Source organism: Rhopalosiphum padi, chromosome 3 (genome assembly GCF_020882245.1).
Source record: "Rhopalosiphum padi isolate XX-2018 chromosome 3, ASM2088224v1, whole genome shotgun sequence".
Taxonomy (NCBI): Eukaryota; Metazoa; Arthropoda; class Insecta; order Hemiptera; family Aphididae; genus Rhopalosiphum; species Rhopalosiphum padi.
The window spans coordinates 10,562,014-10,580,592 of record NC_083599.1 but is presented as its reverse complement, the minus strand read 5'-3'; the positions used below and the strand labels follow the sequence as shown (position 1 = coordinate 10,580,592).

General features: G+C 25.4%; 1 protein-coding gene across 3 annotated transcripts; it reads right to left on the bottom strand.

Moving 5' to 3' along the window:
- Positions 1-19: 19 nt before the first annotated feature.
- On the bottom strand, positions 20-17,355 carry LOC132924392 (histone-arginine methyltransferase CARMER). Of its 3 annotated transcripts, none has more exons than XM_060988677.1 (12): positions 16,809-17,353; positions 16,322-16,554; positions 12,343-12,471; positions 12,154-12,257; positions 11,876-12,091; positions 11,621-11,798; positions 11,422-11,512; positions 10,812-11,207; positions 10,550-10,740; positions 10,374-10,484; positions 10,157-10,293; positions 20-40 (listed from the first exon to the last, which is right to left on the bottom strand). In XM_060988677.1, the coding sequence occupies exons 2-12, from the start codon at positions 16,533-16,535 to the stop codon at positions 35-37; spliced, it is 1,773 nt and encodes a 590-aa protein (XP_060844660.1). In that variant the 5' UTR covers positions 16,536-16,554; positions 16,809-17,353; the 3' UTR covers positions 20-34. The 3 variants fall into 3 exon arrangements, with proteins under 3 accessions (XP_060844660.1, XP_060844659.1, XP_060844658.1); XM_060988676.1 differs by lacking the exon at positions 20-40 and adding an exon at positions 7,412-9,972 and having other exon boundaries at positions 10,562-10,740; positions 16,809-17,355; XM_060988675.1 differs by lacking the exon at positions 20-40 and adding an exon at positions 7,412-9,972.
- Between the last annotated feature and the right edge of the window lie 1,224 nt (positions 17,356-18,579).

The window sequence follows — 18,579 nt, the reverse complement described above, 5'->3', positions numbered from 1 at the left end:
TGAGAGGTTATTGTTCATTATTTTACCCTTGGCTTTACATCTAAAAAATTCAACATGGAAACAAAATTGTAATATAGTCATATACCAATAAATAACTAAATAGTATATCACAAGAATTTTGTGTTTGTTTTACAATTATCTTATATTTTTTTTCTTTACCTTATTAAAATAACTCAATAGTATATAAGTTTTAGAATTATTGTTAATATTGTTAATAATAATTATAATTATTTGTGTTCTGCATAACTATCACTGAAATTGGACCATTAATTTTGGAAAATTGGAAATATAATTTTCAAAATACCATAAACCCAAAATTATGACTAGTAACCAACTGAATATCTCAACTTTTATTTTAGAAGAGAAATTATTTGATGAAAATAAAATTCAAAGCTTTTTTTAATTTTAAAAGAAACAAATATTTAGTTTTGGTTGGAAACAATACTCGCCCACATCTTTAAATTACAAGTTCAATTGCTTTCTTTTATTTTATTACCTTATAGATAAGGCATGTTGGAAAAAAGTTAGGCTCATATTAAATATTTAAATATACCTACTTTATATGTTACAAGTATGTTTCAAATACTTATACAAAGTATTCTAGTATTTACTATGTAACTGCACATTAAGTAAAATTTATAAAAAAATCATTCTTATTTGGGGTTACATCCTCAAACCCACCTCCTTCACCGGTGACAGTACTCCCTTCCGTTAACGTACCAAACAGATGTTATTTAAGCAAATATATACGTCTTAATAAATCATATATTAAACAAATTCTAATAAAACCTACAGAATATTACATAATTCAGTTACATGAAAATTGCACTGTTAAACGAATTAAATATAATATCTAAAAAATTGATTACTAAATAAGAGCATTGACCTTAGCTTAGCTAAGTTGGTATTAGTATTAGATCTTATTACTGTAATTTACTTTATGTTATTGAATTATGCTGAGATAAATCTCTATAAATTAACTTTTACCCAAATTTCCACGATGCATAGCGAACAGTAAAGTGCATTTTACATTCTCGTTTCTTCCAGTATGTATAACCATCTTTGTCCTTATATGCAACACCAACTTGTCTTGACCCTTGAACTTCTCTTATTATTTTTTCCATTGTAGTTAGTTAAAATTAATAAATTAAATTTAACAAATGCAGAGAAAAATAAAGTTTATATATTATAGGTATATACTAATTAAAATAGTTAGAGTGCAGCACAAAATTAAGTAGATATTATATTGAAACGTAAGTACAAAGGAAATATTTTAGTTACAAATTTTGATAAACTTCTAGGAACTTTTAAGTGGGTAAAAATTAAAATCCTAGTTTTCATTATGATGTAACAGTAAAATTTCTTTGTATTACTTGTAGTGGTACCATCCTTGACAAAAATAATTACACAAGCTATACAATCATTGTGTAAGTAAATTAATAAAAACGGAAAACTTTATATCCTATTAATAGGGTAAATGAAAAAATCATTACTATTGTATAGGTAGATATTTTATTATTTAAAAAATTGAAAGTACATATTAAAGAAAAAGTTTAATAATAATAATATTATTTATTAATTTATTATTATACTTTAAGTCTATGTAAAACATATAAAAAATTATTAAAAATATAATCAAATAATTTATGACAAATATTATACATAGGTTTTAATAATTTTCGATATGTATAACAGAAAGTATGTATTAAACTTTTTGTTTTGGTCGAAGAGGAAATCAACCTTTTTTAAATTTGGTCGAAAAGGGTCTTGCCAGTGGAAATACGGAATATCTTTGTTCTATTATATTACATAGACCATAGGCGGAAATCAAGAGGGGACTTGATGGAGCTAAGCCCCCCCCCCCCAGAAGTTTAAAGTATAAGTCTTAGCACCTTAGCCCTAAACATTTGAAAGTGACTAAAATTACAATTGTTATAACTTATAATTGTAAAATGTATTTTTAATAACTAAATTATTATTATTTTCATTTTTAATACACAAAATGGTTAATTTGATTAACACACATAATAAATTTCACACTACACAAAATTTTAAGTTTTAGTATTAATAATAAGTTATAACAGTATAAGTAGTATAACTACTGCTAGGTACCTTTTTATTTTCTGTTTTATTAAATATCAATTATTGTTATAATTTAAAATCCGAAATTAGGTAAGTACTATTATTAAAAACTACTTGATATTAATTACATCTGGAAAAGATGATATCTATTTAGAAAATTTGAAAACGCATATTGCCGTGAAGGTCTACCCAAATATTTATAAACTTCCATAGGTAGCCTTAACTTTACCAATAAGTTCGGCCACTTGTGAGCTCTTTTTTTCTGAAATGCGCCGAATAAAAATTTGGATACGAATATACGATCTATAATGGTTAAAAATAGATTCAATGACCTTTCTTTTATAAATATTGAAAAATATTTGTCAAAAATGGTAAATAATAATGACATATATAATTGATGCTTTTTCTAATAACATCGATATATTGTACTGAAACAAATATATTAGGTACACTTATATCTATATGTTATATACCTACTTGACATTTTTGTTTGAACACATGTTAAATTGATTAAAATTCAATTAATTCAAAAACTTAATAATTTCTGTTTAGTATGACAAACTTAGTAAATTGTGTAAATTGTTATTGAAGTAAATATTTGCCAGCGGGCAGTAGCGGCTCTAGTACAGTAGTACCTACATATAGGTGTAATGAACATAATATATTGCTTAGCCCCCCTTCCCGTAATTTCACCAAATTTCCGTTTATGACGTGGGAGATAGACAGAGAAAAAAAATTTGATTTGATAACTCTTTAATAATCGATATTTGCTGCTATGCCGATGCTTGTTTTAATTACTAATAAGTAATAACAGTAGATGAATTATTATAGGTACTCTATATTTTCATCAAATATTGATATATGATAATATTTCATACGTCAAACGTCATTAATTCATAGTAAAATGTACAAAATATTTTAACTTTGAACTATCTATTTATAGCTATGATAAATTATCGATATTTTTTTAAAGTTTCTTCTTTAATTATTATTGATTAATATTTTTAGCGTGACCAAAACAACTTTTTTCAAAATCGTGAAGATTTGCAAATCATTTTGTTGTTATAAATGTATAAAATATTAAACTGTTATAGCTATACAAGAATTTAAACAAGGTTTCTTATAAGAAGTTATATTGTAACCAAAAAATATATAAACTGGTTTTTTTTTTATAGATATTTTAAGTTCAAATTTGAGAAAAGTTACATTTTTGTAATTTAAAAATATTGTTCGAGGAACTTTCAAAGTATATTGTTATATTTTATACGGACAAAAAATTTTCAAATGCAATTTTATCGGTAAAAATAAATTCAACCTACTGTATTATTAATGTAACAATATCTAATAGTAATAATACAAGTTTGTACACGATGATTCTGTACTTGTACAATAAAAGCATGCTAGGAATTTTTCGATTCTTAAAATATATTGAGATTGCTTCACAGTACGTTATTCCGAAAAAACATGAAATTCGAAAAAATGTTACATTATAGCACGTTATTCCCGCCCACCCTTCATTATAAAGTGATTTTTATATAATAAAAAAAAAAATTCACCATTTAGCCCATATTTGATAGTAACTAATTCAAATTTAAATATGTGCAATACGAAAAATCAGAAAAAATAGTCACTGAATTCGTAACAACACTTTCACCGATTTTCACTCAGAAAATATATTTTAACTATCCGTAATATATACGAGGGAATGACGGAGCCGCAATTTTTATCTTCGTCCTTAAAATTATAGTGGGATAAATATTTCCAAAATATTAAGACATTAAATTAAATCAACTAAAGAAAATGTAATTTGCTTTGGCTGTTCTCTTGCAAGTATTATGGAGAATATAAATATTTTTTTAGAATGAAAAAGCGTTGCGAGTGCCATGTACTGTTGTCTGTTGAAATTCGAATTGTGAATGCATATGAAGTTGCCTAGAAAATGTTCCTTAAAATTTAGTAGTTGCGACGCCTCTTAAAACTCTTAAATCATTCGTTTATTCGAATTTTTTTCCCATAATATAATAAATAACACGAATGGCTATTTTCGAAATTTAAAAAAATCAAAAAAAAATTTCAAATGTTTTTCAATTTTTGTTTTTAGACTGTAAAAAGAGAAGGCTGGCAACGGTTTCTAAACTTTTTTCCGCGATGCCCTGCTGTGAATACCACAAAAGAGGGGAAAAAAATTTCTATACATTTGAAATTATTTATTATGAGCCGTAAAGATCACAGTTTGGGACCGCTGTCCTATGGCGTATAATATGTGTACTGTGTAGGTACTTAAATAGTGTCTACTATAATTTGTAATTTATTTAATACCTACACTTATTAAATAGGACTTGGTAGTTTAGTTGTATAATACCTATTACCTACCAGCATGATTTCTACCACTATATGAAATGAAATAAATATTATTATGAATTATGATTTATAATAATTATAGGTAGTTGGTACATACAGTTGAGAGTTTGAGACATGAAATAATTTAATCTAAATGACATGTAATCTATTTGACACGGGGATCTAATTGGCAATAGAGGATCTAGGCGTAGGTTTACCAGACCTGGGAGGGGCATTATAAAAATGAATGATAAAAAAAAAATGTAGTGCTTTATTTTAGATATTAATTTTCTTTTTATACTGTAATATCGAAGATGAGTTACCTATCAAATTGTATATTATATACAATATACATATACTATCAAATATAAAATGATGTAAATAGTGTGTTACATGCAAACAATAGTGTATAAATATAAATATTACTGAATTAAATATTTTTGATAGATTATATAAATATAAATAAATAATTACAAATTAGGACTTTCAAGTTACTATATAGCTAGTATAGTATCATAACTACTATAGACTTGATTTTATATTATGACACAAATATTTATGTATATATTATCATTTATGTTTATATGTTATAACTTATAATTTATAACCAACATGTTATTAATTTTACCCACTTCTAAAAATAAATTGAGTTTGACAGTATTCGGATAATTTGGTTAACAAACATAATGTATTGTCATGACAATGTAGTAATTAGTACAAGCATAGTATAAACACAGTACATATGATTTATTAAATTGTTATAATAATCATAATATTAATTATTTATCATTACCTATTTATTAGTTAATACATCCGTGTTCTATTTTAATTAAAAATGACAAATAAAAGATCAAGTATGAAAATTTTTAATTGTGTGTCACCATAAAACAAAGGTTGAGAAACACTTACTTTATATTGTGTATCTGAACTTAAAACTTATATTATAATTAAAGTCTAATATCTAGAACCCATTAAAAGTTGTATTTTAATAAGTATTTAATAGCCTATTAACATACATTTATTAAAATTAAGAAAAATATAGATTATCTTTAAGGTACTTCCAACATTTTAAGTTCTAAATTAAGCTAAGATTCTGTCAATGGCAGTCTGGCAAGGGATCCCGGGCCTCATGTAGTATGTACACTTGGAAAAATAATTATGCGTTCATAAATATAAGTGAATATAGAAAAATAACATAAGAAATTGTGAAGCATAATATATGTTTTAAGAAGCTAAGGTCCCCATAAAATTGTTTCTACCAATAGGCTATAGCTTAGGCCCATCACATAGACCGCATTGGCCCTTAATATCCTAGTCTGCTACTGGATTCTGTATACACTTTTTCTGGTAAAAATAAGATCCTTAAGTTTCATCTAGCATTGTTAAAATCTATGGATCACCAGAAATTACCACAATTTGGTATGATATAGTTATATTGTTAATTTTAAAAATTCACAAGGTTTTCTAAAATTGGTGAAAATATACTAAAATTTAAATTTCAAACAGTAAATATTTTTAAATTGTATTCACCTCATAAAAATTTTTAATTTTCTTGGAAAACAAAATCTATTAATGATAAAATTGTAACATTAAAATATGAAAGAATATCATTGACACATAAACTTTACCAAAATCTACGAGGTGCTGATGAGGTGGTCCATTAAGTTTTTTGTTTCACTATTTAACTGATCCTCACAACCGTTCAATATTCTATGTATAAGCACGTATTGTGAGTTCTATAACATTGTATGTATGATTCCATACATCCATAATGAATCCATTAGGTGATTAAAACTAGCCTTTTCAAATTCTTCTGTTTTATAACCATGTCAATAATGGTTGTTTCTAACTTAATATTATTTTTAATTACATCCAATAGTGTAGATGCAGTCCTATCTTTAACCTCATTTAAAAGCATTATTTTGTCTCTCTAAATTATGCCTCTAAAAATCCATTGCTGAAGTAAAATTTGTTCAGCTTTGTTTTTTATGCTTGGTAAAGACTTTAGACTATTTTTTTGATTCTACCTATATTTTTGAGCTTGATACATATAATTCACGCACATAATATAAGTTTCTATTTATTGGGCTTTATAGAACCCACGGGAATAATAATAAATACATTATAGGTAGATACAAAAAATAAAATTGTTAAAATTAATTGGTGTTAATTTTAATTTAAATTATAATTCATATAAAAATTAGAAAAATCAAAATTTTAAATTAAAATGCTCTTAAATTTTAAAAGTGTATACTGTATACGTAAAGTGAAATAATATTTCTAGAGTAAATAATAAAAATTACCCTGAACCCGGAAGTTTAACATACAGTTGTAGGTATAAAATATATCTAAACATTCTAAACATAAAAATTAAAAATTTACTCTTACACATTGAAACAAAAATTCTAAATAGTAAATACTGTTTATATTAATATATTTTATTATTAACAATAGTTATTAGAATTATTAATTTTTTGATAACAGAAATAAAATTATAATATTATATTTTATTTTTGTTTTTGATTTTGTTATTTTAACATTTTCGTTTTTTGATTTTTATTTTATTTTTTTACTTACGTCCAAAAACATTTTCCATGTCTGCTGTTTTTAAAGTTTTAACTTACCTCTTACAAAATAATTTAAAAAAAATATATAAACTTCTATGATAATAAAAGTTAAGAAAACTTGACTTAAAGGTGTCTTGATTTTTAGTTTTAACACTTAATATAATGCAGTGTTTCTCAGCATTTTACCACCACGGACCACCTTAATTTTACAAAACTAGGAAGAATATACAAAATCAATTAAAAAAATGTTAATTTTTATTACTTTACTTTACGTAAAAAAAAAATCTATGGGACTGCGGACCACCGGTTGGGAAACACTAATATAATGGAATATCAAAATATTTATTCAGTATTATCTTTCTATGGATGCATAGGATAAATATCCCAGCTTAAATATAGTCGTAATAACAAATTTCCTAAAATTAAGTAGTTATATAATATTTTGTATAGCCGTTAATTATATTGATCTAAATTAATGAGTCAATCAGAACTAGTTTTATTGAATCATTAGCCTGAATTGTCCACTAAAGATTAATGTGTCATGTAGAGAAAATATTTATCCCATCAGACCAATATATTTTTTTTTACACAATAGAGTTCAGCCTTACTTATTCAATAAACTAAGTTTTTATTGACTCATCAATTCAGATCAATATGAAATCAACAGCTACACAATATATTAAGTAAGTTTATTATCTCAGGTTCTAAGGCTTAGGAAATTTTACATTTGTAATGGTGTTTAATTTTAAGTTGGGAGAATATTGTAATTATTTTCTATGTATGACCGATTGAACTTTATAATTATAATGATAATATACATTATATATCATATTTAGTACATCAAAATAAAAAATAAAGCAAAACCTTTTTGTATGAAATCAGCTCAATACAATTTAAATAATATATGTGATTATTAATGAATATAATTGTATAAAAAAAAACATAATTTTTGGTCAAATTTTTCCATGAGCAACCGATGAAGGTACACAGACTATACAGACAACTGGTAATAAATTACTTGTACCAAATTGTTTAACCATAATCATTTTATAAACACTTGAATTTAGTGATAATTAAAGAGCAGATGTTTATGAATTTATCATATTTTTTAATAACATCTAAACTAATGCGGAATAAGATAGAAATTTGTTTCATCATTAAAGAATTCAAATTTATCAATTTAATTTTGCTTATTTTTTCGATTTTTACTTGTTTGATCATATTTCTATATTTATCATGCTTTTAGTGCATATTTGAGGTTTTTTGTATTATATTAACAGACTCTGCAAGACTAATATTAATAGATCAAAATGTCCCGCGGCTGTAGGCCTATGTAATATTCGCACCAACCGGGAATAGCCGGTTTTTGCTCGTATCAGCACTTGGTTTCCAATATACATATCCATGTATATTTTTTTCAGATTAACAAAAAATTCAACAGCAGTTTGCTAACATCTTTTTTAATTTTTAAGTTTTATTACATAAAAAATATTATTGGCGCATATTTTTAATAAATTCTAAGGATATTTTTTATACTTTATAGTGAATAATTGCATGCATATTTTTAATTTTTTTAAAGCATATACATCTGCTCCCTAATGTTAATATTTAATTCATAACACTATAATAGTATTCATAATTTGTCAAATTATTTAACTATTATTTCATAATATCATAGCAGATACTCAATACATAAATTTCCTAATCACATCTTATAATTACTGAAAATTTTATAAATATGTAATAATTACATGTAGGATAAAGAATTATATATATTTTTAAATAAAAATAAAAGTTATTTGGTAGTGGTGATAAATTTATTTGAACATTTTATTAATATTAAGCTTTACAAACTGCACTATCTTAATTAAAATATTACTATATATTATGTATACATAGGAATCACAATAATCAATTAATATTTAAGTATATTGTAAAAAAGCTATGATATTTTATATTCAAATCACATTGGAGAATGAAAACACATGTAAATAATCAGGAAAAATGTAGAATAATGCAAACCTTAGATATTAATATTTATCAAATTAAAAATAACATTACAAAGAAAAATAGTTATAAAAAAGTATACATAAAGTTATTGCCAAATTATTATTGATTCATTTAATCAACCTTAACAATAAATCAGCAACAAAGGCTTAATTAAAATTATTATACACTATTCAATAACAATATGTAATATGTTCCTCAAAAAGTAATATATCCTAGTATGATGATTTTCGATATTATAATAATAATATTAATATTTTTATTTTTTAATTATAAAATAATTAATACTTATAATTGTTTTACACGTATTATTTTAGGTACCATAAAACTATTTTTTTTTTTAATGTTAAACATTCAACCCTAAACTAATGTAACAATTTTGAAGAAATTATATAAATCTATAATATATTTATATATGCACGTATATTAATTTTAAAATAAAATTTGGAAATAAAGATAATTTGTTAAGAGTTGTTAATGTTTAAAACCTGTTTAAATTAGTTTATTTTTATGAAAATGTAAAAATAATGGTTGTTTATCATACTAATAGTCTGTAAATAATATTTTTCTTACGAAAAAAATGAGTAACAGGAAAACATATCCTTTTTAAAATTAATAATCCTACTTGAGTTTAAAATTATAAATAAAAATAGTTTGTATTAAAACATTTAAACTATATATATATTAATTATTATTATTGAATATATATAGAATAAATATTTGAGTAGATGGTAAATTTATGCAAGGAGAAATAAATCTCCTTATTTTGAAATTATCGCGGTTTAAGATTTATTTTGTAAATACAAATAAACCATAATGTAATAAGTTAACGATATGAAATATTTAAAACACCAGTGCTGGGTGCAACATAGTCTCCAATCATTAAACTGTTGTTAACTGGATAATTTCCCATAGCAGTGGATGAACCTCCTGCAGCAGCTGTTGCTGCTCCTAACAAAAGTTGTTGATTTTGGTTCTAAAAAATTGATGGTCAATTAAAAAAAAATATAAATAAAAAAACGAAATTACTAAAATGTCTGAAATTTTTTAAATGGGATTTGATTCAATAATTCTACGTTTATATTTTAAAACCAACAATTAATACTTAATATTACATTTGGAACATTTGCTTTACAACAATAAAACTACTTAATATCTACCTGGTTGGAAGTAAATAAGGTTGGAGATATTCCACCACCAATGAGTTGTGCTCCTGCAGTAGAAGTAGCTGTACTAACACGTTGTCGTCCAGTACTACTTATAGATCCTGGATGAATATTTGGTTGAGGTACGGTAACTATTTTATAATACAAATAGATTTATTTGTTCTTGTTATAAAACTTAGTTTTTATTTATATAATATAATTGTTTAATTACCTAAATTTATAAGATTTGCATTGTTTGCTACAGCAGTTGGAGATGTTTGCATATCCATGGAAATGTCTGTAGCATAACCATTTAATGGAATGCCATTAACCATGTTTAAAGCTATTTAAATGAAGTTTCACCGTTGTTAGTAATATTATGATACTCAATACTATTATAAAAAATACCAGAAGTAGTACTTTGAAGATCCAAGTTTGCCCAATAACTTTCACTGGGTGATATAGTATTGACACCAGGAGGAGGTTGTGGTGGTTGACCAGTATATCTAAAGTATGGGTTTTTAAGATCCAAATTGTTGGAAGAGCTTGTGTGTGGAAGTCCATCAATCATTAAATTTATGAAAACATCATAACTTTGTCTAAAAATATAAACAAAAATATTAACCATAAAAATAACACAGTAATAAAATATAAAAAATAATTTACTAACCTAACATTGGCTTGAAGTGAAACACTACCAGTTAAAATTTGACCAACTTTAACAAGAATAGGCTTTTCTAGGAGGCACCTGACTTGATACCAATGAGTTAAAGATTCAGTAGGCGAAGTAGATAGCCACAGAGTTTGGCTGCTGCCTTGAAATGCAACATCAAACCAAAAAGCTAAACCATGAATCGTTCCAGATTCAAGTATATAATACTCAAGTGGAATGTCAATCTTGTGTAATTGTTGTTCAGTAGCTGTGAGAAAATCCAAGCTATGTTTAACAGACTTTGCAAGACATATACGAATATCAAACGTATCAACTATTGGTTGTCGAAAATATTCTCGCATAGCCATATCTCTTAATGAACTCAAATCAACTCCATGAAAACAAGATTGAACCCTTCAAATTATAAATATAAATTAAATAATATTAAAAATACCAAACTTTGGAAGAAATATGATTGTGTAAGATTTATAATAATTAAATTTATATTTTTTAATGGCAAAACTATACAGGAATAAGACATTATTAATACTTTGATTTATTCTAATTATTCATAGTATATGATCTATTTCGACTAATTAAGTACTTTACAATCAAATATTATACATACCAAAAGCTGGCTTTATTTGTTTGCTCCATGAATAAGGCATCATCAGTGAATGGAGCTATATGCAAATCCCCTTTACTAGGATACATTTTTCCTATAAATTATAATTAATTAATATCAACAAAATTACAATTATCAATATATCACTCGATTTAATATTTGTTACATTTTGTGTTTTAAAATATTCTAAAACATAATTTACCTCCAGGTTTTAACCATTTTTTAGCATGTAAATAGGTTTCAAGCATACGTTCATTGTAAAGCATATATCCCATTGGTTCTGATATAATAACATCTACTTTTTCAGGTAAATCAATTTCTTCAATTTTACCAGCAACAATAAAAACTTTGTCTCCTAAATTATTAGACTCCACCAAAGTCTTCATATATATATAAAAAAAAACCAAAATAAATAATTAGGTTTATTATTAATGTTTTTAATTTATATATTTTATACCTGAGCGTGTTGTGCCATTGAACTTGCTTCAACAGCATACACTTTTTTGGCACCAGCTTGAACAGAAAAAAATGATAATATACCTGAACCAGCGCCTACATCCAATACCACTTTGTCCTGAAAGTCTATGGTGTTAATAAGCACTGCCTTTTGATAAGTACTTGTTCGTATATAGTCTTGTAACATGTTTTGTTGTTGAGAAAGATATCCATAAAACTAAACAAAAATAAATACATTAAATATAACAAATTAGTAATTTTAGATAAGTAATATATTACCTGGAAATATTGCGCCGCTGATGCTTCATCAGTTCGATTTGAAAAAACTGAGAGTTCATTCCCTTTTTTAGCACGAGCCAATAATACAGTGAATTCATATAAATCTAATTTTAAAATATTTATATAAGTAATTATTTATCTTCAAAAAATTGCTTTTTATATTAATAAAATAATTTTAAAGTACTTTACCTATATGTGTTTTAAACTTTAACATATATGTATGATTGTTCAACTGTATGGCATATGTATCTTTGGAAACTTTACAATAGTCTACTGAATAACTGGGAGTAAATTCAACAATGTTCTCATTGTTACCACCTAAAAAAAATTTAGTAACAATTTTAAAAATATAAAATCATAAAAGAAATTATTAAATATTATTTAAACCAGTTTGATTTAACAGCAATGCTTATCACTACTTTTTATTTGATAAAAGTGTTATTTCATAATTTAAATAATTCAATAAATATTTTTTTTTTTCATAATAATATAAAATAATTAAGAATTTAGAATACAATAAATTATTGTTTATAGTAATTGTTTATTTAATATATATAATTTGTTTAACAAAAAAAAAAAGATCAATAACAGAGTAATTAATAATTAAGTTTATGCTGTTTTTAATGCAATAATTTTAACGTGATTTTTCAACATAATACCAATAAAATAAGTACCCTATTTCTCTTTTATATGATCAAACTTAAATTAAGTTATGATAATATGGTTTTAAATTTAAATGAATATAATTATTGAATTATATTAAGTAATATTTAATAGAATTTAGTACAGAATAACTAAGTATAAAAAATAATTTCATAAGTTTGCAATAACTGTTAAAACAAAAAAAAACTATAAAAGATCAGAATCATTTTAATAAAATTGATTAACTATTTAAATTATTTATAGCTGTTTTTATATTGTCCAGTTAAGTGTCGGTTAAGACTAACCGGTAGAATTCTAACACAAAAAAATTTCTGCCGGTTAGTTATCAGACACTAACTGAACATCGTAAGAATGGCTCATAATGTACTTACATACCATTATCAATAATATGATATGGTATATTAGTACTTACTTATCAATTATTATTAATCTGTGGCGTATAAAGGAGAACTCCATAGAAAGAATACAGACACATACATTAAAGTGTGCCTTATATCTAATTATATTTTTTTATAGTTAATATAGCTGTAAATTTAAATTAAGTAATTTTTATGATTAATAATTAGAGCACACATGTGTTTCAAAGCATAAAGATTAAAAATATGAAACTTTTTAGTATAAATTTAAGTGTTTATTAAAAATGTTTAAAGAACTTAAAAATTTTTTTTGAATGATATTGAAATAAATTAATATAATTATAGGTAATCCTAGATATGACCAGTAGATCATAACATGGTATCTTTAATAGTATTACCTATTATACATACTAATAAAATAAAATATTGAATCAAAAATAAATGTTTTCTTAGATAATTTTTAAGTAACATATACATCATACTTATACATATTTAAGCATTTTTAGTGCATATAAATCCCATACACTATACTATAGCCTCCAGAGTTTTAGGATTTCTAACGTTTGATTACATCTACAGCCACTGTAAGGTTAATAATTTAATTTAATTATATTTTTTATTAATGTTTGTAGGTACTATTTATCATAATTATTAAAAAAAATTACGATCAAATACTCATAAAAGGCTTAAGTTTTACTCAGTAACTCGCCAAACCAATTTAGCCCTGCACTTTACTTATAATATAGTTTACTAAAAGTAATGAAATAAATAATGCAAACATTTAGTGAATTTTATTACTAAACATTATTTGATGCAATTGGTTACTATAGTAAAATTATTAGATCTAATAAGTAATAAACTAATAACTAATAAGCAATGTATTTTATATGTATTTTTAATTAAACAGTTTAAAATAATTATTATTGTTTTGGTGATCAATCTATATTAACAATAAATATAGAAATAATTATTGTTCTTTAAAGACTAGACTCTTAATATATTTAAGTTAACCACTACAAACTTTGTATGTTCACACTTTATCTGAACACCATATACTTAATATTTCATACCATATGGCATATACTACAAGTATTTAAACCTAGTTACTATGTATTTTTGTAAAATTTGCAATCAGGAACCTAACCTGTCTGGAATTATTGTATTTAATTAAAAACAATTACAACTAATGAACATAGATTCCTATACTGATTTTTTTTTAATATTTTACTAATTAAATTAAATTAAATCATATAATATACTAATGTTACCTAGGTACATTTTTAACACATAATGAATTATTACCTATTAAATATTATACTTTATTAGTAAAAAGTGAATTTTTGTTTAAATCTCTGTTATTTTATTGTATGTGTAACGTGTACCAGAAATAACTTTAAAATTTATAAATTAATTAAATTGTATTATTTTGATATAAAGCTAATTAAAATATTTTTCTTTTGAGATTTATACTAAAAACATTTTAAAAAAATGTAAAATTATGATGTTCAGTAAATAATATAATCTGTGTGAATTTGGCTCTATGAGCCCATGCCTTAAGACGGCACTCCTTGTAGGTATATGTATTTATGTTTATTTCTTTTATTATGAAATATTATATTCTATCAAAATGTGTAGGTACATTTGAATAACAAAATGCAGCATACTGCATACAATACAGGAAATACTTATGAATTTAATTTAACCAACTGTCTAATATAACAAATTTAGTAAATTAAATAGTTTTAAGCACAAATTTAAAAAAATTACTATATTTTTATGAAATAAATCATTAAGGTTACTTAGGTAAAATGTTTTAGTAATTTAAATTTAAATAATACTAATTAATTAATAAAAATAATAATTACAATAATAAATTATTCCTATTCCTAAAAATAACAGTACTTTATAACCAGTGCTGTAGTGGAGGGTATATGGCGATATACGCCATATACCTTCTGGTTATTTCTAATGAACTCCGTATACCTTCTGATTAAGGTCGTATACTCTAGCTGTTGTAGTGAAATCACCAAATATAAAGAATGAAATCATTAGATTATTATTATTATACCAGATAATTTTAAACCCATTTTAAATATACAATCGCATCATTACCATGTTCGACAGTTGAGTGCGAAAGAGGTTTCAGCCTTATGAATAATATTATTACACATTTGAGGGCATCACTTTTAATTTCAAACGTATCAAGTTTAATGTTTATTAAAAGTAACGGACCACCTATTGAAGTGTTCAACCCAGAAATTTACGTGAGGTCGTGGCTAGAAGACCATCGATCAGCTAGCTGATGACAACCAATCAAGATTGAGAAGAAATGATTTAACAAAATCGGGATCCCGACAACATTTATGGAATATTTTTCAATAAAATATTATAGTAAAATACTTTAATAAAAAAATTGTTTTGTTTTAATTTTAATTTGTACAAATGTATGTGTGTTGTGTTATTTACCCTCCACCAAAGTATTCAATTAGACGATTATGTGTTTTTGCTACCTACGTTAAGAGTTTAAGACACGATACCTAATGATAGAATAAATGTTTAATATTATAACTCATAGTATACCCTCTGTTTTTTTAGGACTACAGCACTGTTTATAACATAAGTTATTCAACATTTTAAATCTCAATACTAATGAACGATTACACTAAGAAATATAAATAAATACCAATAAATATAAGAGGGTAGCTAATTTACTAAAAGGAAAAAGTTGAAAAATTTCATAAATTTCTACAGATTTACTGTAGTCCATACCTACAATGTATAATAAACTTTGCACCGTATATTATCCAGTGTTAAAACATTCCATTTTCAAAAGCTTAATTATAAATTATCTAAAGACTACAAAGATCTTTAAGAAAAATTTTCAAAATACACAAAAAAAATTGGTAGGTAAATCTAGATTATTTAAATTTGTTTTACAGATTTTCATTGTTTTTCCAATTTATATGTATTTGTTTAAAATAACAAAAAAAAAATAATAAAATCTATTTACGTTTGAAGATTTTAGCATATTCATTATGAGTGATTAAGAATTTTACAGACATAAATATAGATAAGTAATAGATATTAAATTAATATCAAACAAAATATAAATTAAATATTTCCTACAATTTAACAAATTATTAACTTACCCAATAACTGAAATTGTATTCCCTGGGATGCCGTTCCACTATTCACAACACAAGTATTGGTAGTAGAAATGTAAGCGGGTGAGTATACAACACCATCATCCTGAGTTTCAGTGTTGTTTCCAGCATTTAGATCGATTTTTACAATTTGAATCAATGCCAAACGTTTGTTATTAACTTTGCCAGTGTTGTTGGTTTGCAATAAATTGACAGCCATTTTTCAAAATTGGGCGATACTAGACACAGATAAAAAATAAGCGACCAATAGCCAAAAGAATGCAATCTGTGATAGGCCAAAACAAAAGATGTATAATTCAATAATAAAAGTGAACAAATGTTGTCGTTTTTTGGCAAAATTTAAGAGAAAAAAAGAGCTGATAAAGAAACGCTTACAATGTCCAAGAATGATCAGGTACTTAATTTTAAAATTTCGTCACCGACTCAAAACCTCAGGTGACGAACTACAAACGCGTGAAAAAAAAATACTTACTTAATTGCTTGATTGGTGTTTAGCGGAACGCCGGGTGGCGCACGGTAACAGACGCAGCAGCACGTTATAGACGAAAATGAAAACCACAATTAGTTGTCGTTCGTATTTTGTGTGATGTCTGCTGTCCGACCTCGTTGGAGTCGGTGATCAACGCGACAAATCCAAAACGGCAATAATAATAATAAATAAAAAATATTATTAATTATTATTACTGCGGTCTTGTATGATCGGAGTGTTTGGACTCACGCGAGTGTTTGTAATTTGTGTGAGTGTATGTTGCAGTGTGTACGCGTGTTTACGTACAGTGCACGCACAGTGTGTGTGTGTGAAGCGGTAGTTTGGGTTTTGAGTGCGTGTGCGTGTGCGTGTGCGCGCGCGAATGTTGTTATGGCGTTCGTACTGTTTGTAGTGATAATAAAAAGAATAAAAACTTGGCGGCGTGCAGCAGGTTAAATCGATGGATTAAGTTGTATGAATACAATTAATGTGTGCACATAGAGGTACTCGTCTAGGAATTACTGACTAGGCAGTATAGGCATATATTATGTTCATATTTTGACGAATGGCCATTTTTCTAAAATTATTGTTAACATTATTATTATCATCTATCGTATGGAGTAGAGCAATTGACGTGAACCAAGAAAAGAAGAGATAATATGACAATGTTGATGATCAGACGCACGCGCCAGGCGTGCTGCAACACTCAGTGCGGTTCTCATGGAGGTAGAAAATTGTTGGGACACAATTTTCAAAATTCAAATGTAATAAAATCTGTGGAGTGTAGACTACCCCACTACCCTGCGACATGGACAAAAAAATTTATACATATTTCAAGTTCAGCCCGGTTGTGTGATATAGTTCATAAGGGCTGTCATACAGTATGCGGTCTATCGGCAAACGCGTTCTACCAGCCACTGTAGGATGCGGTCTACCTGCGGTTTTTACATACATAGGCTTATTTTAATAGATAAACTTTAATCTTTTTCTTCGGTCAATACTTTATCTTTATTGCCTTATACACAGATAACAATACTTCGACATTTTGTAAAAGTATGGGCTCAATAGCTCAGTACGTCATTTATTGCGTGACACAATTTATATTTTACACATTCAATATGTTGGCAAAAGATTTTTATAAAAAATTTTATACTCATTACTATTTTTTATTTTTTTATTAAAAATTAGTTTGTTAAAAAAATTGTTGTCAATGAGTATAAATAAATTTTGCGTAATACGTATAATACAATGATATATATTATTGCAGATATCTCATGGAAACATGGTGGCGTGACATAAATAAATCAGATTTATTTAATGCATTTTTGAGAGATATGGCGGAAGTTTTTGTATAACATATTACATTATATTTATTTATACTCATTGACAAACTAATTTTTAATTATTAATTTTTTACTATTACTGCTACAATAATTATACTTTAATATTATGATATAATTTTTAATTTATTTATTTGCGGTAGACCGCATACTATATGACAGCCTTTAATTTTTTTTAAATATGTATCTGTTTTTTATCATATGAATGATGTATGCTTTAAATAGTGGGTGATTATGAGTAGCCGAGTAGGTAAATTAAAGTACCTATGTAATTGTTTAATTGTTACATTTTAATTGTTTCTTCTGTCAGAGTTCAGGTTTCTTAATCTTTACTGATTTAGCCCACCCTGCCACAAATGACTACGCACGCCCATGAATTTATAGTTATTAGTTTGCCAGTTTGGTATTGGAATTATTGGATGTACCATGAACGA

Bases quoted from the DNA above. Each gene is read 5' to 3' on its own strand.
- LOC132924392 (XM_060988675.1), bottom strand. From the start codon at position 16,535: ATGGCTGTCAATTTATTGCAAACCAACAACACTGGCAAAGTTAATAAC. The intron at 11,799-11,875 runs GTATAAAATATA...ATATATATGAAG, and splicing joins CAATGGCACAACACGCTCAG to ACTTTGGTGGAGTCTAATAA. The intron at 10,294-10,373 runs GTAATTAAACAA...ATTATAAAATAG, and splicing joins TGCAAATCTTATAAATTTAG to TTACCGTACCTCAACCAAAT.